The sequence below is a fragment of the Hyperolius riggenbachi genome, chromosome 10 (assembly GCF_040937935.1).
Source record: "Hyperolius riggenbachi isolate aHypRig1 chromosome 10, aHypRig1.pri, whole genome shotgun sequence".
NCBI lineage: Eukaryota > Metazoa > Chordata > Amphibia > Anura > Hyperoliidae > Hyperolius > Hyperolius riggenbachi.
In genome coordinates this window covers 69753326-69777147 of record NC_090655.1, presented here as the reverse complement: position 1 = coordinate 69777147, position 23822 = coordinate 69753326, and the positions used below count along the sequence as shown (strand labels likewise).

Sequence of the window (23822 nt, the reverse complement as noted above, 5' to 3'; positions counted from 1 at the left end):
TGGCTGAATCACACCCTGAAACAAGCATGCAGCTAATCCAGTCTGACTTCAGTCAGAGCACCTGATCTGCATGCTTGTTCAGGGGCTGTGGCTAAAAGTATTAGAGACACAGGATCAGCAGGCGATTCAGGCAACTGGTATTATTTTAAAAGGAAAAATCCATATCCTTCTCCGTTTAGGTTCCCTTTAAGGATTTGTAGCGTAAAAGCCAACTCACATTGGCTGGGATTTGAACCTGGGTCTCACTGTATGGTGGACACGCACACTATCCACTATACCAACTGAAGCTGGCCTGAGATTGCTGGCCTGAGATTGCTGGCCTGAGATTGCTGGCCTGAGATTGCTGGCCTGAGATTGCTGGCCTGAGATTGCTGGCCTGAGATTGCTGGCCTGAAAACAAGCTGCATGCTTGTTTCAGGGTGTGATTCAGCCACTATTGCAGTCACAAAGATCAGCTGGACTGCCAGGCAACTGGTATTGTTTACAGGAAACATCCATATCACTCTCAGTTAAGGTTCCCTTTAAAGGAGAACTGTAGTGAAAGGTATATGGAGGCTACCATATTGATTTCCTTTTAAGCAATACCAGTTACCTGGCTATCCTGCAGATCCTCTGCCTCCAATACTTTTAGCCCTAGACCCTGAACAAGCATGCAGCAGATCTGGTGTTTGACATTTTTGTAAGATCTGACAAGATTAGCTGCATGCTTGTTTGTGGTGGGGTTCACACGACAGTGGCTGGATAGTGTACTGGTTAAGGGTTCTGCCTTTGACATGGGAGACCAGGGTTCAAATCCTGCCTAGGTCAAGTACCTATTCAGTAAGGAGTTCAAAGCAAGACTCCCTAACACTGCAGGGTGGCCTCTTGAGCCAAAGCAAGACTCCCTAACACTGCAGGGTGGCCTCTTGAGCGTGTCCCTGTGGCTGCAGCTCTTGAGCGCTTTGAGTCTGACAGGAGAAAAGTGCTATACAAATGTTTGGATTATTATTATTATTACTGCAGCCAAATAGATCAGCAGGGCTGCCAGGCAACTGGTATAGCTTAAAAGGAAATCAATATGGCAGCCTCCATATACCTCTCACTACAGTTCTCCTTTAAGCAACCTAATGGTTCTATTGCATTGAGCATTAATGGTACATTTTAGGCTAGCTTCACTTACTACTGTAGTGGTACAGTGCTTAGGGTGACGTGTCCACTGCACAGTGAGATCTGGGTTCGATTCCCAGCTATGGTATGATGTATACTGGCTTTAAAAATAGTATAATTCCCTGCCAGAAGAGACCCTCCTCCCTCCGGTAGGAGGGAGGAGGGAATAGGTGGAAGGGTGGAAGGGTGGAAAGGAGGAGGGTGGAGGGTGACCAATTAAAATCTCCCTAGCAGAGTGTGTAGCAGCTGTCCCATAACTAATTAGTGTAGGTAGGCAAATGGTATAAAGGACCTTGCTTGGAGGGAGGGCGGGTCCTCCAGCAGTGATGTGTATTTCACTCAATTAGGTGTGGCTCCAGGTATTAGAGCTTTTGAAACATGTTTTCTATCATTTTTCGCCTCCCCATTGAAGTCTATTGCGGTTCGCGAACCGAACCTTTCGCGGAAGTTCGCGAACAGGGTTCGCGAACCTAAAATCGGAGGTTCGGCCCATCTCTACTCATATATAAGCCAAATTTTTGAGCACAAAAAAACGTGCTGAAAAAGTCCCCCTGTCGGCTTATATGCGAGTCATAAACTTTTCAGGTGTGGGCACTCACCTTCTGCAGGGCCCCGAGTGCAGTGTGCAGTCAACAGAGTGGAGTAAATGTCAACTAGTGCAGCCAGTGGATCCGATGAGCGGCCGAGTTGAGTGGAGACAGAGCGGACGGGTTTTGCAGGCATGACGATCCTGGATTACAGTGGCATGTGCGGCACCGCAGGGTCTGTTGTCAAAACGCTGAAGCCAGAGTGAGAACAAAGGGGAGAAGTTCCGGAGTCATAGTCAGTAACCATGGTAGCTGATGACGTTGTTGGAACGCCCTATTAGAGCGCACGTAATGGCGCATAAATCACAGCCCTGTCAGCCACGCCAGACGAAGCTCGCAGTGGGCGGGCGCAATGCGTCGATGGGCGGGGCTTCACCGCAACATGCGTTTGAGCGCTCTCTTTAGTTCCTATTAGCCGGCCGAGCTGCTGAAGGCGGAACTCCGTGTTTACCTCGGCTCCCCTGAGAGACTGGAGACTCGGGGTGGAGTGAACAACTGTGTGTGGCTCCCCTTGAAAGTTGCAGAGAGGGTAGAGCTGAAGAGAGAAGGAGAAACTTATCCAGCAGGAGCCCAATATGGAATAGGAGCCATGTGTGGTCAGATCTAATGCTTTGATCGGGTGGTAAGATTATGCGGCTCTAACATGGTGTCCTTTTAAAGCTGGAAGTACCTTGTGCGGCCAGAGCATAGCAGCTGCTTGTGATTACATGCATGCAAAAACAGCAGTCACTTCTTCTCAACACCCTGAAGATATTATTGGATTGGTACCGGTACCAGGGCGGAAGGGATGAATGATAGTGTGTTGTATGGCATGGTGTGAGGTTTGGAGCGCTCCGCATTTATTTTAAGTGTTTTTAGGGCAGGTGTTGTGATTTTTCTACGGTTTCTCAATAAAGGTATACATATTTAAGACTAAGAGCGGCAGCAGGTATTGAATTAATTTTGTATTGCAATTGTTGTTTACTTGCAGCTGCTCCTGTTATGAGAATACATACAGTTTTGGTCTAAGCAAATTGGTGAGTGAGACAGACAGGCGATTTACAAATGTGCGGCGCCGCTCACTTTTGCAGTGATGAGCGGCCTGTAAGAGAGTAGACAGAGTGGGCGGGCTTTGCAGGCACACCTGGAGTCAGAGCATGTGTAGCGCTGCGCAGTTTTGCAGGAGGAAGAGCGGGCAGACATATCACGCCGGGAGACATCTGATGTGCAGCGCTGTGATCGGTAGAGAGCGTGGTGTGTGACGTCAGCTCTGTGTCTCATCTCTATGACGCCCTCTAGCAGTGTCTTGAGACAAAGGGCTCTATTCATAAAACGTTACCGCAAGTTTTCCGCTCAAAACAGTGGACTTTCCCGACCATTTAGCAAAGTGGGCATTCATAAAAGCTGTTCCCGCATGAAAATCTACAATCCCCCAGCAGAGCGAGAAATTTCCGCCTTCTGCAGTGTTTTTCTACATTTATCTAGAAAAAAGTAACAAAATGGCAATTCATAAAGATTAGAGGAAGCGGTAGGTGGACGGGAAATACCTCTTCCTCCGATTTAGCGAGAAGCCTGCGGATTACATACAAGTGAATGGGACAGACCTCCCAGAGAGAGCAGCGCATGGAGGGTCTCTGCCGGCTTAAGTGTTTCCACATGCCTTCCGACAGCTTACCGCCAGCCTTCAGCGGGAGATCTCCGCACTTGCATCGCAGCTGGCAAGATTTTTATGAATGACCACCCAGAAGTCTAAAATACCGCTGCGGTATTTTACCTCCACGATTTTTTCCGAATCAAATGTTTTATGAATAGAGCCCAAAGTGTGAGAGGCTCAAGATGCCGCTAGAAGGTGTCATAGGGATCAGACAGCGCTGACGTCACACATCCTGATAACGATCTCCAGATCACAGAGCTGCACATCAGATGTTTCCCGGCGTGATATGTCTGCAAAATCCGCCCGCTCTTCCTCTGCTCATCGCTGCAAAACTGCGTAGCGCTATACATGCTCTGACTCCAGGTGTGCCTGCAAAGCCCATCCGCTCTGTCTGCTCTCTTACTGGCCGCTCATCACTGTAAAAGTGAGCGGTGCTGCACATGCCACAGTAACTCCAGGATCGTCATGTCGGTAAAACCCGCCCGCTCTGTCTCCACTCATCCCGGCCGCTTATCGGATCCACAGGCTGCACTAGAAGACATTTACTCCACTCTGTTGGCTGCACACTGCACTAGGGGCCCTGCAGAAGGTGAGTGTGCACACCTGAAAAGTTTGACAGTGTGAGAGGCATCGAGGCTAAAGAGGGCTCCTGGACTACTAAAAAAGAAAATAAAAAGCTGGCAGTCGAGGGATATTACTGGGCTGATGGCAGGCTGAACTTGTTAGGCAGGGTAAATCTCCAGTACAATCTTGAAGTCACTGTATGCAGGACTTGCACATGTGTTAATTGTAATATTAACAGTGAGCACATGTACAAGTCCTTGCTACAGCTGACTTACAGATTGTACTGGAGATTTACTGTACTTACAATGTGCTCTGCCTGCTAGTATCGATTGTAGATTGTGAACATTGACTGGAGTTTTAAGCCACTGCATTTCCTACGCTTATTTGCGAGTCAATCATTTTTTCCTGATTTCTGATGTAAAAGTTGGGGGTCGGCTTATATGCGAGTATATACGGTATTTAAATAGAAGATGAAAAAATATCTCCTAGGAGAAAACTCATGAGTAAAAGTTAATTGCATATGGGCTCTGGTGTTTTACAGGTCCTGTGGCGTGACACTATATACATGTTTCTGGTTCTTAATTGATAAATACAATTTGTGATTGTTACCTATGAACTGTTCAATGATCGAAATGCAATTCAGGAAATGTTTATCTCATAACTAATTTAGCACATAACACAAATAAAGTCCCATCTAGCTGATAACCCTACCTATAAAATTATAGCTATAATTAGCCATACACAAATGTATTTTTTATTATTTATCGGAAAAGGCAGTCACTTTTATTAATTGTAAGCGGCAAAGTGGGGGACCAACAGCCACTAAGCTGTGTACTGTATAAATTGGTACAAACATTGCAGTCATTGAACTGACTTATGAACAGGCTTCTTTTTAAATCTGACCAAAATCCAGTGGTGCAAGACAGTGAAGGCCCGTACCCACTACGCAATTTTTATGGTGATTTTTCCAATGACCGGTGATTTTTTTTTTTTTGAGCGATCGCTTCTACAATGTGGGTAAAGGTGCCCAATTACAGGAACGACATTTGGCAATGCATCCTGATAACGATCGCCACGACAGATCTGATCTTTAAGATCCCCGGTGACTCCCGTGCAAAGTACCCCAATCATTTGATTCACGCCTGCTGTGTGCCAACGCATGTTTCCGCGGACAGGAAGATGGATCGGGAAACTTTTTTTGTCGGGAGGTATCGCTGTAAGGTTCCCTGATCCATCTTTAGGTGAGTATTCAGCTTAAAGTGGTAAAAAAACAAGCCTTTCTTCTTTGCTCTAAAAGATTATTTACAGCATATATTATACTGCAACCATTTTTTTTTACCAGAACAGCATTCCAAGGGTTAAAACACAGGACTTATTTTTTCAATCCGCATCTGAACTTGCGATAACATTAGCTTGTGTTTACCAATTTGTAGCAGAGAGAAATGTAAACATTCTATGTGTGCAGAAACTTCTTATAATGTGTCCTGAACTGATACGCTGCTCAGAAAGAATTACTGCGTACATTACAATATACCGTACTGTAAATACATCAGTTATGAATAAAATGCCATGGGAGCTTTCAGAGCAAATAAAACTGTACTTTGGGAACTTGTAATATCTAACTGAATAATAATACTTGTGCACAAAAGCACATATGATAACTGTATGGGATATAAAAAGTGGGAAAACACATATTTATTGAATACTATGTCAGAGTTTAATACTGCCTTAATGCCTGGTTCACACTACAAGTAGCGATTTCGAAAAACCCTTGCAATTCAAAAAGCCCTTGTAAAAATGCTAATATAATTCTGTGGGGTGATCCTACTGGAGTGATTCAGTTTTTTTTTTTATTCCAAATGTGGTGCCTGCAGCAATTTTTCCAGCTTCGATTAAAAGTATTGGAATAATGCAAAATTGCAAGTACCTACAAAATCACATAAACAAGGGGAAAAAATGCTGCAAAATCGCTCGGCTCTTGTTATGGCACTTGGTAATTTGCAGAGTGAACGAAGCCTAAGCAATAACTACTACTACAATATCTTATAGAAACACAAAAGAATAAATTTAGAGCCCACAAAAGTGTAGTATGTCAAAGTAATGTGGATATAGGTTCTTTGTGTTAAATAATACTCAGAAAGGTAAGATACCACACAGGCAACCACTGTATAGGCAGGTGGAAACATGAACCTGACCCCATCGAAGTTAATAAGCTGCTCTCAGTAGATCCTAAGAAAGGGGCAACACCTCTCCACCAAGGGTTGACACAGTATGAAATAGTAGTACATCAGAGGCACCAAGAATATTAATATACACTAAAAGCTGTTTAAAAAGGGAAGTAGTGGTGGACTCATCTCTCCATAGATGACTCGATTTGGAAGATTTCAAATAAAAATCACTTTATCATATATTCCAACGTGCGACGCGTTTCGTAGGTACAATCCGCTTCATCAGGCAAAATGAACTACTCTTTGATTTTGCCTGATAAAGCAGGTTATACATGCGAAACATGGTTTTTTTTATTGATTATTGAGAAGGGTATGAATAATTTTGGACTGGACACTTTTTGCTCAAATGTAAATAAAAGCTGAGAACTTTTTTTCCACAATAATGCCTCTTGTACATGGTCTTATTATCTTTTGGGAGACACCTATGTCATTTCCTGTCAAAAATCCTGTCATTTTAATCTTCTTGACATCTCTGTTGTACAAACTATTTCATTACTACAATATCGATCATCTGCCAGATCAGATGTCCTTTACATAGTGTATGTCTACAGTTAGTGAAAATTTACTAAACCATGACATTTGTAGTAATGGTGAAATGGTGGATATTTGTAATGTATATTGTTGTGTAGCAATTTTCTAAATAAAATTCTTAGTAAGTCAGGCTCACTGTCACTGTGTGCCACAACATTTACAAGTTCTAATAAAGACACAAAATGAGCACACTTTATTGATTGTGCACTTTTATTTTTGGATGACTGGTTTCCATGTGGCCTGCACCAGCTGCCTGATAGATGCATAGAAAAATGCCAACAGTCTGTTGTAGAGATGTTCATAAAACTAAACTAATGGGCAAATTTGGGTCCAACACAAACTAGAAACTGTAGGGTTATCCCCCACAAATTGTGAATCCAATTGAAGCTTAGTTGAATTTTCTGATTACAATGGTTTGGTGCGGTCATCCTCACTACAGTTACTGTCCAACATTGCTGCAGTTTTCCAATGCCTGTGCAACAAAACTTACTCTCTAGACATTTCTTCCTTTAGTAAATAGCAGGTCTTCTCAAACATGCATATGGGAACAGAACAGGTCATTGGAATCAGATCAATTTGAGCTACCATGCTGACTAGGGTGTGATTGTGAAAGGCCAGCAGGAGGTGACCATAAAATTGATGAGGTGACAAAGGTTTCCATATCTTCTTTTAAACGGTGTTCTAAATTGAGACTTAAAGTGGACCCAAATTAAAAATACAAGATTTCAGAAATAAAATCTATTTTCTAAATTATAATAATAAATAGCAGCCTTTTTTTAGCTGCATGATGACAAATATAAAATATTTTACATTTATTGGAGGAACCCCTCCCTTCCTTTCAAATTGCCGGGATTTTTCCGGCAAACTGGTGGAGTAGATGGTGTCTGGCACTGGAGGAATTGCTAATGGATGCCCCCAGTATAAACCTAGCTATGAAAAGAGAAGGGTGAAAACCATGCACTGAAATGATCATAGGCTTGAAGGAGTGTTTATTTATCTTTGTATGTGTCAGAGTGGTGCAACTAAATATTTTTAATTAAAAAAATGTTTGGTTTGGGTCCGCTTTAAGCAGCTCAATGTGTACCATCGATATACTGCAGATTCAATTACTGTGGTCAAATCTGCTTGAAATTGTTAATGCAAACACTGCCCAATCAATCAATTTCTGTCCACAATCGATCCATGTGGTCAATTGAGCAGGATGAAAAATTTTACTCGATCGGTGCCGGGTCAGGAGTACTTCGCTTGCAGTGTTCGATTCAGTGACGACCAACCCAGAATAGTGGCAGTAATTTCACCTGTCCTGCTGGCGCTAGTCCTCCCGAGTGGCTTAACTTCAGGCGGCGGGTCTCCTCCTCCCCGTCCTCCTCTCTTCCATGTCACGTGACACAAGCCGGAGATCACACACTAGAGGTCCGGCAGCATACATGTCAGAGCTTTAGTGTTTGAACTTGAGGTACACAAAGAGGAGACCACATGACCCGGGAGGACTCACGCCAGCCGGACAGGTGAGGGCTCTGCTGCCATCTGGGGGGAAGCACAGATGAGGGGAAGCCTGGGAGGCGAGGCAGACGACGGCTCCACAGTTTTTTATTTGATTTCACGCTTAAATTGATTCATAATCTGTGTGCAGTGTGTGGGCAGACAATAGAACCCTCTCTGATTCAGATTCAATCAGAGAGGGATCTATCGATGGTCAATCTGGTATCATATCAATTTTTCTTGACGATTTTCAGCATTTTTTTTTTGCTTACTCTGACCAAATCTACTAGAAATTGATGCCCAAACCTGCCCGAACGATTTTCAGCAGAAAACGATCACCCCGGGAGGGAAGATATCAGCTAGTGGCAGATCTGGAGACCACACCACTGCAATGCATTGAACAGTGCAACGGTGCAGTTCACTTGTGATGTCCGCCTCCTGATACTGTTCACAAGAGAACCTTTTTAAAGAAATCTGTAAGCCTTCCCCATCCCAATACTTACCTCGGGAGGGGGAAGCCTCTGGATCCCAATGAGGCTTCCCATCCTCTTCACCCTCCGGGATCCAGCGCTGGTAATCCCTGAACACCAGCGAACCTTCATATGCACAGTAGCGGCTTTCTGATCTGGCTCAGGCGGAAGTAGACAAGCCCAATCTGGTCCGCTCTACAGTGTAGACGAGTTCCATCTGCACAGTAGAGCGGACCCGATCTGTCTCAGCTATTTCTGCCTCAGCCGTTCAGCAAGCTGCTACTGTGTCTGTGCAGGATCGCTGTAGGTAAATATTGCAGACGCTACTGGGCCACAGCCGACAACCTTGTCGGCTATACTTCTGGTTGGGGGACAGCGCTGGATACCTGAGGTTTAAAGGAAACATCAGATGTTCTTAAAAGAAGCAGATCTACTTACCTGGGGCTTCCTCCTGCCCCTGGTAGCTTATGTGTCCCTTGCCGCAGCTCCGCTCCCAGCGAATCGCCAAGGGTTCCCTCTGGAGCAGCTGCCGACCCTGTGAGGTTGGCAGCTACTGATCGGGTAAGGTCGGTGGCTACTGCACATGTTGAAAATAAAAACAGACACTTAGGCCCGGTTCACATTAGCGGTGGCCGTCCGGAATCGCCGTGCCGGAGCCGGACCGCTTGCAGAACGGACGGAACGGACGCACGGCAATAGCAATGAAAGCCTATGCGTCCGTTCACATGCGTCCGTTCTGCCGGACCGGAGCCGGACCGGATCCGGACCGGATCCGGACTCCGGCGTCCGTTCCAACATGCGCTATTTTTTGGTCCGGCTCCTCCGGCAGCCGTATCCGGAGCGGAGCCGGACTGCACCATCCGGCCAATACAAAGCAATGAGAGCCGGAGAGCGCACAACACACTGGCTACAAAAACCGGACGTTCTACCCCACTTCCTATGCATTTTGGATGGGGACCACATGGGCCAAGCGTTCAAAGAGTGGGGCAGCAGCGATTTCATGCTGGAGCTCGTTTTGGCAGCAACATGTCTGATGTCTGATAACGAGGAGGCGAACAACAGGAAGGAGAGAATTCCCAGGTTTACGAGTAAAAAATGCCTGGATCCATGGTCCCAACTGCAGTCTCTGTATCCACGGATGGTCTCCACACGTCCACCTGTCTCCAACAATGACCCCAGACCCTTCTGCTGACCTCCCAGACCCCAGGTATTTACAGGATGGTATCTCCTTAAGAAACCGGATCCGGACCGCAACCGTGTTCACACCGCACGGAAACCGGATGCAAACGGACCGGATCGGATCCGGATAGGAACCGTACGGATCAGGTCCGGTCCGGCTCCGGTGCGGTCCGGACATCCGGTGCGGTTTTGACAAAACCGCAAGTGTGAACGGGGCCTTAGGGCTGGTGCAAAGCAGAGCGGTTCTGTTTTTTTTTTTAAAACAATTGCAGGGGGAAAACCGCTTGGCTAATGAAAGTGAATGGGATGGTGCACACCGGAGTGGTTTGTTTTTTCCACAAACGCAAACTCAGGGGCTGCAGCATTTTTTAGATTTCTGAGACGTTCCTGCCTCAAAGTTAAAGTATCAGAAAGTGGAAAACCACTCTGAAAAACGCTAGATCAGAGCGGTTTTCCGGGCGATTTTTGTTAAAGAAGCTGTTCAGTAACAGCTTTACTGTAACAATATTTGTAATCTGCTACTCAAAAACGCTCCAAAAATCGCTAGGCATGTTTATAAAACGTCTCTAAACATGCCTAGAATCGCTCTGAAATCTGCTTCAAAAACCTCTAGCGTTTTGCAGATCTGCTAGTTTTTTGGTGTGCACAGGCCCTTACTTGGAGCTTCTACCGGCCCCCTGCAACTGTTATGTCCCATGCCATCCTCCAACAGTCCGCCGTTCCCCGGTCTAACGCGGTATCCCATCCAACTGCGGCCGCTCACGTCATTGGAAGCTTACTGTGCAGGCGCAGTACAAGAAAGCTTTGTACTGCACCTGCGCACTAAGCTCCCGATGACGTGAGCGGAAGTGCGCATTAGTCGTCTTGTTAGACGAATAATTGCCCGGTTCTGGCAGCGCGGAACGGGTGATCGGAGGAGGACCGCGGGGGACATGACAGCTACAGGGGGCTGATAGAAGCCCCAGCTAAGTGTCAGATTTTATTTCCCCCCCCCCCCCCAGAGTACCCCTTTAAGACAGTAGAACCTTATGGCCGGGGAGGTCTAGTATACAAGGGAGCGTGGCTTTATAAGCTAATATGTTCTCCAGATCAGCAAGCCAGCTCTCTTCACATCACACCGGCGTACCCCCGCCGCCACTGACTCTGCCCGCCGACCGACCCTGCTCTACCTCTTCCATGTGACAGGGTTTGTTATTGTTGACGTCACGCGTGTGCGCTGTGATTGGCGGCGGAGTGGTCACGTGGAAAGCCTGCTCCGCTCACCACTGGATGGGCGACTCCTCCTACTTCAGGCTGTGGGAAGATGGCGGACGCGGGTCGGCTGGGATTGAATCATACCGGCGATCTCTTGTCTCTGCCGAAAGAAAGCGACGAGCCCGAAGCCAAGAGGCCCCGATTAGAGGCGGCGTGCAGCGGGCAGCTGCTGTGTGCCGAGCGGGGAGGGAGAGCGGCCGAGCCGGAGGAGCTAGCAGCCCTGGAAGAGGGAGAGGCCTCTGCAGAGGGAGCCTACAATGATCGCTCGCCTCTTCCGGGCCTGGCTACATCGATGCCGACAGAGGGGGCGCTGCTGAACGGAAGCCTAGATGAGCAGGCCATAGACTATGGAGGTGAGAGCTGCCAATATCTTGTCTGTCACTAGTGTACTCTGCCTGCAGGGAGCACAGCGCCTTGCCAATCACAGGGAGGCGCTAGACTCCCAGCTCATACAGAGAGCTGCAACCAATGCTTGAGATCTCACATACCATCAGTATATACAGAGGGCTGCAGCCAATGCCTCATACATTCAGTATATACAGAGGGCTGCAGCTAATGCCTCGTGCTTTCAGTATATACAGAGGGCTGCAGCCAATACCTCATACATTCAGTATATACAGAGGGCTGCAGCCAATGCCCAACATCTCACATACCATCAGTATATACAGAGAGCTGCAGCCAATGCCTGACACCTCCCATATCATCAGTATATAGAGGGCTGCAGCCAATACCTGATACCAGTATATACAGAGGGCTGCAGCCAATGCCTGATACCAGTATATACAGAGGGCTGCAGCCAATGCCTGATACCAGTATATACAGAGGGCTGCAGCCAATGCCTGATACCAGTATATACAGAGGGCTGCAGCCAATGCCTGATACCAGTATATACAGAGGGCTGCAGCCAATGCCTGATACCAGTATATACAGAGGGCTGCAGCCAATGCCTGATACCAGTATATACAGAGGGCTGCAGCCAATGCCTGATACCAGTATATACAGAGGGCTGCAGCCAATGCCTGATACCAGTATATACAGAGGGCTGCAGCCAATGCCTTACATCTCCCATATCATCAGTATCTACAGAGGGCTGCAGCCAATGCCTGACATATCACATATCATCATCTACAGAGGGCACATCTCCCATATCATCAGTATATACAGAGGGCTGCAGCCAATGCCTGACATATCACATATCATCAGTATGTACAGAGGGCTGCAGCCAATGCCTGACACCTCACATATCATCAGTATATACAGAGGACTGCAGCCAATGCCTGACACCTCACATATCATCAGTATATACAGAGGGCTGCAGCCAATGCCTGACTCCTCACATATCATCAGTATCTACAGAGGGCTGCAGCCAATGCCTGACTCCTCACATATCATCAGTATATACAGAGGGCTGCAGCTAATGCCTGACACCTCCCATATCATCAGTATATACAGAGGGCTGCAGCCAATGCCTGACATCCCCATATCCTCAGTATATAGAGGGCTGCAGCCAATGCCTGACATCATCAGTATATATAGAGGGCTGCAGCCAATGCCTGACATCATCAGTATATAGAGGGCTGCAGCCAATGCCTGATATCAGTATATACAGAGGGCTGCAGCCAATGCCTTACATCTCCCATATCATCAGTATCTACAGAGGGCTGCAGCCAATGCCTGACATCCCCCATATCATCAGTATATACAGAGGGCTGCAGCCAATGCCTGACACCTCCCATATCATCAGTATATACAGAGGGATGCAGCCAATGCCTGACACCTCCCATATCATGAGTATATACAGAGGGCTGCAGCCAATGCCTGACACCTCCCATATCATGAGTATATACAGAGGGCTGCAGCCAATGCCTTACATCTCCCATATCATCAGTATCTACAGAGGGCTGCAGCCAATGCCTGACATCCCCCATATCATCAGTATATACAGAGGGCTGCAGCCAATGCCTGACTCCTCACATATCATCAGTATATACAGAGGGCTGCAGCCAATGCCTGACATCCCCCATATCATCAGTGTATACAGAGGGCTGCAGCCAATGCCTGACATCTCACATATCATCAGTATATACAGAGGGCTGCAGCCAATGCCTCACCCCTCACATTTCATCAGTATATACAGAGGGCTGCAGCCAATGCCTGACTCCTCACATATCAGTATATACAGAGGGCTGTAGCCAATGCCTGACACCTCACATATCATCAGTATATACAGAGGGCTGCAGCCAATGCCTCACCCCTCACATTTCATCAGTATATACAGAGGGCTGCAGCCAATGCCTGACACCTCATATATCATCAGTATATACAGAGGGCTGCAGCCAATGCCTGACACCTCACATATCATCAGTATATACAGAGGGCTGCAGCCAATGCCTGACACCTCCCATATCATCAGTATATACAGAGGGCTGCAGCCAATGCCTGACATCCCCATATCATCAGTATATACAGAGGGCTGCAGCCAATGCCTGACATCCCCCATATCATCAGTATATATAGAGGGCTGCAGCCAATGCCTGACATCAGTATGTAGAGGGCTGCAGCCAATGCCTGATATCAGTATATACAGAGGGCTGCAGCCAATGCCTTACATCTCCCATATCATCAGTATCTACAGAGGGCTGCAGCCAATGCCTGACATCCCCCATATCATCAGTATATAGAGGGCTGCAGCCAATACCTGATACCAGTATATACAGAGGGCTGCAGCCAATGCCTGATACCAGTATATACAGAGGGCTGCAGCCAATGCCTGATACCAGTATATACAGAGGGCTGCAGCCAATGCCTGATACCAGTATATACAGAGGGCTGCAGCCAATGCCTGATACCAGTATATACAGAGGGCTGCAGCCAATGCCTGATACCAGTATATACAGAGGGCTGCAGCCAATGCCTGATACCAGTATATACAGAGGGCTGCAGCCAATGCCTGATACCAGTATATACAGAGGGCTGCAGCCAATGCCTGATACCAGTATATACAGAGGGCTGCAGCCAATGCCTTACATCTCCCATATCATCAGTATCTACAGAGGGCTGCAGCCAATGCCTGACATATCACATATCATCATCTACAGAGGGCTGCAGCCAATGCCTGACATCTCCCATATCATCAGTATATACAGAGGGCTGCAGCCAATGCCTGACATATCACATATCATCAGTATGTACAGAGGGCTGCAGCCAATGCCTGACACCTCACATATCATCAGTATATACAGAGGACTGCAGCCAATGCCTGACACCTCACATATCATCAGTATATACAGAGGGCTGCAGCCAATGCCTGATATCTCACATATCATCAGTATCTACAGAGGGCTGCAGCCAATGCCTGACTCCTCACATATCATCAGTATATACAGAGGGCTGCAGCTAATGCCTGACACCTCCCATATCATCAGTATATACAGAGGGCTGCAGCCAATGCCTGACATCCCCATATCCTCAGTATATAGAGGGCTGCAGCCAATGCCTGACATCATCAGTATATATAGAGGGCTGCAGCCAATGCCTGACATCATCAGTATATAGAGGGCTGCAGCCAATGCCTGATATCAGTATATACAGAGGGCTGCAGCCAATGCCTTACATCTCCCATATCATCAGTATCTACAGAGGGCTGCAGCCAATGCCTGACATCCCCCATATCATCAGTATATACAGAGGGCTGCAGCCAATGCCTGACACCTCCCATATCATCAGTATATACAGAGGGATGCAGCCAATGCCTGACACCTCCCATATCATGAGTATATACAGAGGGCTGCAGCCAATGCCTGACACCTCCCATATCATGAGTATATACAGAGGGCTGCAGCCAATGCCTTACATCTCCCATATCATCAGTATCTACAGAGGGCTGCAGCCAATGCCTGACATCCCCCATATCATCAGTATATACAGAGGGCTGCAGCCAATGCCTGACTCCTCACATATCATCAGTATATACAGAGGGCTGCAGCCAATGCCTGACATCCCCCATATCATCAGTGTATACAGAGGGCTGCAGCCAATGCCTGACATCTCACATATCATCAGTATATACAGAGGGCTGCAGCCAATGCCTCACCCCTCACATTTCATCAGTATATACAGAGGGCTGCAGCCAATGCCTGACTCCTCACATATCAGTATATACAGAGGGCTGTAGCCAATGCCTGACAACTCACATATCATCAGTATATACAGAGGGCTGTAGCCAATGCCTGACACCTCACATATCATCAGTATATACAGAGGGCTGCAGCCAATGCCTCACCCCTCACATTTCATCAGTATATACAGAGGGCTGCAGCCAATGCCTGACACCTCATATATCATCAGTATATACAGAGGGCTGCAGCCAATGCCTGACACCTCACATATCATCAGTATATACAGAGGGCTGCAGCCAATGCCTGACACCTCCCATATCATCAGTATATACAGAGGGCTGCAGCCAATGCCTGACATCCCCATATCATCAGTATATACAGAGGGCTGCAGCCAATGCCTGACATCCCCCATATCATCAGTATATATAGAGGGCTGCAGCCAATGCCTGACATCAGTATGTAGAGGGCTGCAGCCAATGCCTGATATCAGTATATACAGAGGGCTGCAGCCAATGCCTTACATCTCCCATATCATCAGTATCTACAGAGGGCTGCAGCCAATGCCTGACATCCCCCATATCATCAGTATATACAGAGGGCTGCAGCCAATGCCTGACATCTCACATATCATCAGTATATACAGAGGGCTGCAGCCAATGCCTCACCCCTCACATTTCATCAGTATATACAGAGGGCTGCAGCCAATGCCTGACACCTCATATATCATCAGTATATACAGAGGGCTGGAGCCAATGCCTGACACCTCCCATATCATCAGTATATACAGAGGGCTGCAGCCAATGCCTGACATCCCCATATCATCAGTATATACAGAGGGCTGCAGCCAATGCCTGACATCCCCCATATCATCAGTATATACAGAGGGCTGCAGCCAATGCCTGACACCTCCCATATCATCAGTATATACAGAGGGCTGCAGCCAATGCCTGACATCTCACATATCATCAGTATCTACAGAGGGCTGCAGCCAATGCCTCACCCCTCACATTTCATCAGTATATACAGAGGGCTGCAGCCAATGTCTCATATCATCAGTATATACAGAGGGCTGCAGCCAATGACTCATATCATCAGTATATACAGAGGGCTGCAGCCAATGCCTGACTCCTCACATATCATCAGCATATACAGAGGGCTGTAGCCAATGCCTGACACCTCCCATATCATCAGTATATACAGAGGGCTGCAGCCAATGCCTGACACCTCCCATATCATCAGTATATACAGAGGGCTGCAGCCAATGCCTGACATTCCCATATCATCAGTATATACAGAGGGCTGCAGCCAATGCCTGACATCCCCATATCATCAGTATATAGAGGGCTGCAGCCAATGCCTGATATCAGTATATACAGAGGGCTGCAGCCAATGCCTGACACATCACATATCATCAGTATCTACAGAGGGCTGCAGCCAATGCCTCAACCCTCACATTTCATCAGTATATACAGAGGGCTGTAGCCAATGCCTGACACCTCACATATCATCAGTATGTACAGAGGGCTGCAGCCAATGCCTGACACCTCACATATCGGTATATACAGAGGGCTGCAGCCAATGCCTGACATCTCACATATCATCAGTATCTACAGAGGGCTGCAGCCAATGCCTCACCCCTCACATTTCATCAGCATATACAGAGGGCTGCAGCCAATGCCTGACTCCTCACATATCATCAGTATATACAGAGGGCTGTAGCCAATGCCTGACACCTCACATATCATCAGTATATACAGAGGGCTGCAGCCAATGCCTGACACCTCACATATCATCAGTATATACAGAGGGCTGCAGCCAATGCCTGACACCTCCCATATCATCAGTATATACAGAGGGCTGCAGCCAATGCCTGACATCCCCATATCATCAGTATATACAGAGGGCTGCAGCCAATGCCTGACATCCCCCATATCATCAGTATATAGAGGGCTGCAGCCAATGCCTGACATCCCCCATATCATCAGTATATAGAGGGCTGCAGCCAATGCCTGATATCAGTATATACAGAGGGCTGTAGCCAATGCCTGACACCTCACATATCATCAGTATATACAGAGGGCTGCAGCCAATGCCTGACATCTCACATATCATCAGTATATACAGAGGGCTGCAGCCAATGCCTGACCTCTCACATATCATCAGTATATACAGAGGGCTGCAGCCAATGCTGACGTCATGTGCAAACCCGATCCTCCCCGTAGAGAGACTGGAACTGTGCGGTGAGGCTGCGTGATTGCTGGATCCAGGCTGGGTAATGTATTAGCGGGGGGATCAGCAGCGATCGGAGGGTGCCGGCAACCTGTACTAGCCAGCTTAGTGCTAGCTAAAGCTTTTATAGGTATGGGATCTGTTAAATTTATACTGGGGGACTCCTGGTGCCAGCATGCAGTATGCCCAACACAGTGTCGTGCATACTGCTAAGGAGGTTAAAATGTATGCGTCGTCCATGGACTTGCATTACTGCTGCCGAAGTCCGGCAGTAACTTTGACTTTGTGACGGCTCAGTGGTGAATCGGAAACTTCCAGCATGACTCGGTAAGTGTGCTAGGACCCATTGCCGCTGCGTTACCCAAAGGTAAAACGAGGTAACGCAACACATTTGCAAGTGTAAAGGGGGCCTCCAAACTACAAGGGATTTTTGGGGAAAAAAATATTTACCTTGTTCCCACAAAATCAAATTTCACATTTTCCGGTCGTTCGTATCGGCAGGTCGTTAGTAAGTTGAGTGTTTGTAAGTCTGGAAACTACCTGCTGTATACTACCTGTATATTGCTGTATCGGTGGGATTGAGCCTAAATCTTACCTTACTCCGTACATAGGTACCCGATGGTACATTTCATTAGCTTGTCCCAGCACACAAATTGGGGTTGAGTCTATTAGAAAATTCCGCCGCTAGGGAAGGAAAGGCATGTGTGGGTGCAGCAGTGGAAGATTTGATCTTCCAGGAATTGCCTATGTTTTGTGGCTGTTGGCTGCCAACCCTTGAGAAGACCCCCTAATTATTATTATTATTTTTTTTATTTTATTTTTTCCTCCAGAAGACCTCCATTTAGATGATGATCTTGTTGGATTTCATTCGTGTGACAGCGACGATGAAGATAGGACGTCACATGCCAGCTCTAGTGATTGGACGCCCAAGCCTTGCATAGGTACTGGCTGCCAAAAGTGTTTTTCTAGTGCAGTAACTTAGTGTAGTCAAACTGCAGCTATGCTGATCTGGTCAAAGCTTGTTTGGCGGCTAGGAGTTGTAACACATCCTAATATCTGACACAGTTATTATTTCTAATCTGTCACAAAGTTTTCAAACAATGTTAATGTGTTTCAAACACTGTAAAACATAAGTTGTGAACTAAATGAAACGAGAAAGTGTCAGAATAGGAGGAGGGGCATATGACAGGATGTTGCCAAAAAAAATTACCTTGAGTAATATTCTTTGGAGAGAATCAGAAAACACTGAATGTGTTGTCAGTGTTGGGCCGTTGCAACTGTTAATAAACCTCTGCATGACTAGATTGTTACCACAGCCTTACTAAACAATTAATCTGGTTATGTGATTACTTGCACCTTTTTATGGGATGTTGTTTCTAAAGATGAATCTCGTTGAAGATTTGTGAATCAATTTTTGCACGTTTTGATATATTAAATATTTAAGCTCCATCTTAAAAAAAAAAAAAAAAGTTTGGTCTCTTCAAATGACCAACAAGAAAATCCAAATTTTTGGTTCAACGAAAATCCAATTGGAAATTTTTATAGTCATTCCTAATTGGTTGTGCCCAACAATGGAGATTATTTGCAACCAATTTCTAAACGCTCAAACAATTTTTTTGTTTGAAATTGGACCGTTAGTGGCTACCTTTAGTTATCTCCTAGGTGATATTTTTTACACCTTATTGTAAAAAAAATGCTTTTTTTAAGCCACCAACAAGCAAAAAATAAAATAAAATATGCAGACATTTTGACAGTACTTTTTTTTTTTTTACTTGCAGAGTGCCGTCGGGCGAACATGGGCATATGCGGCCGCGCGTGCTGCCTGCCAATCTAGCGCCAGTTTGTTTTTTGTTTTTTTTTCAAACGGGCCTAACTAGTTTTAAATGAATGAAAAATATCTCCTAGGAGAAAAAGTGAATTGCATATAGGCCTCTGTGTTAATGGATAGCTGCAATTAACCTCCCTGGCGGTATGCCCGACACAGTGTCGGGCTAGCCGCTGCAGGGGATGGCATGGCCCCGGGAGGATTTTTGCCCATAAAATGTCAATTATATCTTTCAGCTAGCACTTCACTAGCTAAGTATGCCTCCCAAATGGCTTCAATCCCCTCTGATCACCTCCGCAATACATACCCCCCAGGGATCCCGCGACGGTGCAGCCTCCCAATCGGCTCCCGGATTCGCTATGAGGAGGATGGGGACTGCGCATGACGTCATGTCCGATCGTCGCCATAGCGACAGTGAAGCTGCTTGGAGAAGCTGCGGCTCTCGTGGGATCGCGGACGGGTGAATATTATTGGCAGCGATCAGGGGCATCAGAGGGGCCTGGAGCCATTTGGGGGGCATACTTAGCTAGCGCAGTGCTAGCTGAAAGGTATAATTAACATTTTATGGGCAAAAATCCTCCCGCGGACGCAGTCATGGAAACTGCGTAACACCAGGGAGGTTAAAGCCTGGTACAGATTTTCAGTTATGATTGGCCTCATACTACATAGAGGTGGTAAAATTGGTCCGTGATTGGCCAATCCTAATTGAATGTGTGTACCAGGCTTTAGTTTTGTGGTCCACCTGCTAACCTATGTCATTTTGTTAGGGCATTTGGAGATGCATTACATTTTCTTCAGAAATAAGCGAGAGTAATAATGTCCTAGCTGTGGAGCTCCTGTGAAAGCTGCTTGTCTGTCGTCCATTTGCAGGCCCCTACACGTTTGTACAGCGACACCTCATGATGGGTACAGATCCCAGGACCATTCTGCGGGATCTGCTTCCGGATTCGGTGGCACCCCCTGACCTGGATGATATGACTCTCTGGCAAATTGTGATCAACATACTTTCTGATCCACCCAAAAGGAAAAAGCGCAAGGACATCAATACCATCGAGGATGCGGTCAGGCTTCTTCAGGAGAGCAAGAAAATAATGGTGCTCACTGGAGCTGGGGTATGTCCGTGTTTCCTGGTCACTGTTACAGGGAGTAAGAGCCTGTCTAGTTCCCCCTCATCTTCAAGTAATCACAAGTGTAATTTGAGCTCTCAGCTGTGTTGGCACAGAAATAAATTCAGAACACACAGCTAATATGTAAACACACAGACAAAAGAAATACCGAGAGCCCAATTATAGTGTAGTATGCAAAACAAGGGGTTGGAAATGAAAAGTATATAATGTATATACTCACAAACGTGGGTTACCGCCTAGGCAACCACTGTGTAGGCAGGTGAGGAGATTAGACTTGTCCTCACTCAGGATTAAGTCGCTTTCTGTAGATAAGGAAATAAGGGGCAACACCCCTCCACCAGGAGTGGATATTGATAATGTAAGAGTGAACAGAGGCGCCAGCAGGATAAAAGCTTCTAAAAGGCTTAAAATCCCTCAGGAGGTGGTGGTGGACTCGCCTCCCCGAAGCAGACAAGATACAGTCAGTTTTATGACAACAGGTTTATTAATATACTCCAAAACAAACAGTGCAACGCGTTTCACGGGTATGTTCCCGCTTCTTCAGGCAATAAACAGGAGTACACAGTATAGTCTCAAGGTCATGAATAGCGCCTCTGTCTATGACACTATACTGTGCACTCCTATCTGTTTATTGCCTGAGGAAGCGGGAACATACCCGTGAAATGCGTTCCACTGTTGTTTTGGAGTATATTAATAAACCTGTTGTCATAAAACTGACGGTATCTTCTGCTTCGGGGAGGCGAGTCCACCACCACCTCCTGACGGATTTTAAGCCTTTTAGAACCTTTTATCCTGCTGGCGCCTCTGTTCACTCTTACATTATCAATATGTGAACACAGGATGTTAACCCTTTGTCTGTTTCCATGAAAGCAGGAAGTAGACAAATTGCAGATTTATTGCTGGAGTTCTGTAAGCTGTAACAAAGAAATACTTTACTTTAAGGCTGGTTTCACAGTGGGACGTTACAGCCGCACGTTAGAGCAGCCTGTAGCGCACCCCACCGCACATCAATGAAAAATCAATGGGCTGTTCACAGTGCCCACGTTGCGTTACTCAGTAACGCTGCGCCATAAGACAACGTACTGCATGCAGTACTTTATAAGCGGCAGAGCCGCGTTAGACTGTTTGCACATGCTCAGTAATGTTGGGGAGGAGCGGAGAGCGACAAACACAATTGCTAACTTCCAGTCAGAGCAATATCCTGCCTCTATCTGGCCAGCAGACGCTAGTCAGCCAATCAGGTGCACTGTCATACACACTTTGCCTGCTGTACCATACCTAGCAGGAATTACATAGATTAGCATTCAGGTGGGAGGCTTCGGTTGGACGCAATCGTGAATTGCGTCGTTTAACAGGGACGCCCCGTGTAGGCACGTCTCCCACACGGTCCCCTCCCTAACCACTCACCTGTCAACCGCATCCTAGAAGCTGCAAAAAATAAATTTAAAATCACAAACACTGGTCCACATGACAGCCCAGGGGCCCCTGGGCTGTCATGTGGACCAGTGTTTGTCACTTCCCTCTAGGTGTCGCATGGTGGTTTGGGGGCCCCAGTGAGTGAGAGAGACCTGGGGCCCCTGGGCTGTCATGTGGACCAGTGTTTGTGATTTTAAATTTATTTTTTGCAGCTTCTAGGATGCGGTTGACAGGTGAGTGGTTAGGGAGGGGACCGTGTGGGAGATGTGCCTACACGGGGTGTCCCTGTTAAACGACGCAATTCACGATTGCGTCCAACCGAAGCCTCCCACCTGAATGCTAATCTATGTAATTCCTGCTAGGTATGGTACAGCAGGCAAAGGGTGTATGACAGTGCACCTGATTGGCTGACTAGCGTCTGCTGGCCAGATAGAGGCAGGATATTGCTCTGACTGGAAGTTAGCAATTGTGTTTGTCGCAGTTGGCATTCAGTTTAGAGGTGGTGGAGTGAGTTCCCTGGAGGTGAGAGGTCCAGGGCTTGCCCGCACTTCCCTCTAGGTGTCGCATGGTGGTTTGGGGGCCCCAGTGAGTGAGAGAGACCTGGGGCCCCTGGGCTGTCATGTGGACCAGTGTTTGAGGAGCGGAGAGCGGCCAGGCACATGGCTAATTAATATTCACTGCACTCAGTGACGTGCAGTGTTTACTTCCTGGAGCGGCCGCTCTGTGCGGCGATTGGCCGGGCGGGACCACGTGATGCCGCATGCGTCCAAGAGTACGCATCACGGCATCACGGACGCCAGAGTGAGCTGCACAACGCGGCTCACTCTGATGTCGACATCAGAGAGCAGCAGGCGTTGCGTTAGGGGCACGTTATGCGACCATAACGTCCCCTAAAATGCAGCGTCTAATAAGTAATGGACACTGTAACTCTTCTCAGAATGTTTTTCTTGCTTGCTCTTTTATTGTTCCAATGTTAAACAATATCTATATGTCTCATTACAATGACTGTAATAAATGTTTTCTGCCAATAAAAATTATTTAAAAAAAAAAAAAAAAAAAAAAAGAAACCAGCCTAAAGGTTATGCTGTTTATCTTTGAGAGTATAGAGTAAGTTCTGAGTCCAGGCCCGTTTAGGAAGTCCGTGATCAACAATGCATTACCAAGAAAATTTAACAAAACAAGCCACCAAAATGACATTTTGCTTCATCAATTGGTGCCCTAAAAAAAAAAAAAAAAGAGGAATACTTGAGGTAAATGGTAGAACTCTCATCTGCTGGGCTTTAAAGGATCATTGAGATTCAGGTCACAAACCAAGCACAGATTTGAAACCAAAAGTTTTGAGTCTGTGTCGTGTAAAAAGCCTAAAAATCACAACTTATTATGTGGTGAACCTAAAGTGTAATTTGTTTTTTGCATGTTAATTGCATAAAGCTGGAGAGACAGGCCTCAGTGGTATGGTTAAAGTACACCTGTAACTTAAAATAATAAAAAATAAAATAAAAAAAAAAGTTATACTTGTATCAGAAGGGGGGATGCCACTGGATGGTCCTCCGTGACCCAGCCGTGTTCTGCTCCGTGTAGGAGCCCAGCCGCACTGTGCAGATGCCAGTGGGTACGCACCAGCGTAGTACCACGGAGCAGCTTGTGCTGTGGAGGAGCAGCTCCGTGCTACTGCGCAGGTTTTACTTCTTGCCTGTGCAGTGCGGTCATGCTCGGATACGGAGTGGATAGTGATTGATTAGAGGGTCCCAGCACAGGAAGATCAGGGAAGCCTCTACCACACAGACCCTACTGAGGTAAGTATCACTTATCTGCGTTGTAATATACCACATTGTACTAACGCTGCAATAATGTGCATGTTACATAGCAATACTTCATTCAATGAAAAATGACATTGTAACATGCGTAGTCATTGCGATATGCACATGGTTATGCAAGGCGTATAGTGTGAACTTCACTTGGGCTGCGTAATCATTTTCGCCTGGCGTGACCCATCTTTAGAAATCGATAAAACTAACCAAGGGCATCATGAA

General features: G+C 46.6%; 1 protein-coding gene across 2 annotated transcripts in view; it reads left to right on the top strand.

The window, feature by feature from the left end:
* The first annotated feature begins 11073 nt into the window (after positions 1-11073).
* Positions 11074-23822, top strand: part of SIRT1 (sirtuin 1) — a 34957-nt gene continuing 22208 nt past the window's right edge. The window contains exons 1-3 of one of the 2 annotated variants that reach the window (XM_068255341.1): positions 11074-11427; positions 18255-18362; positions 20117-20358. In XM_068255341.1, the coding sequence (XP_068111442.1) occupies positions 11124-11427; positions 18255-18362; positions 20117-20358 (654 nt within the window). In that variant the 5' untranslated portion in view covers positions 11074-11123. Of the gene's footprint in view, positions 11428-18251; positions 18363-20116; positions 20359-23822 lie in introns of both variants that reach the window. The other variant, XM_068255340.1, reaches the window with a different exon arrangement.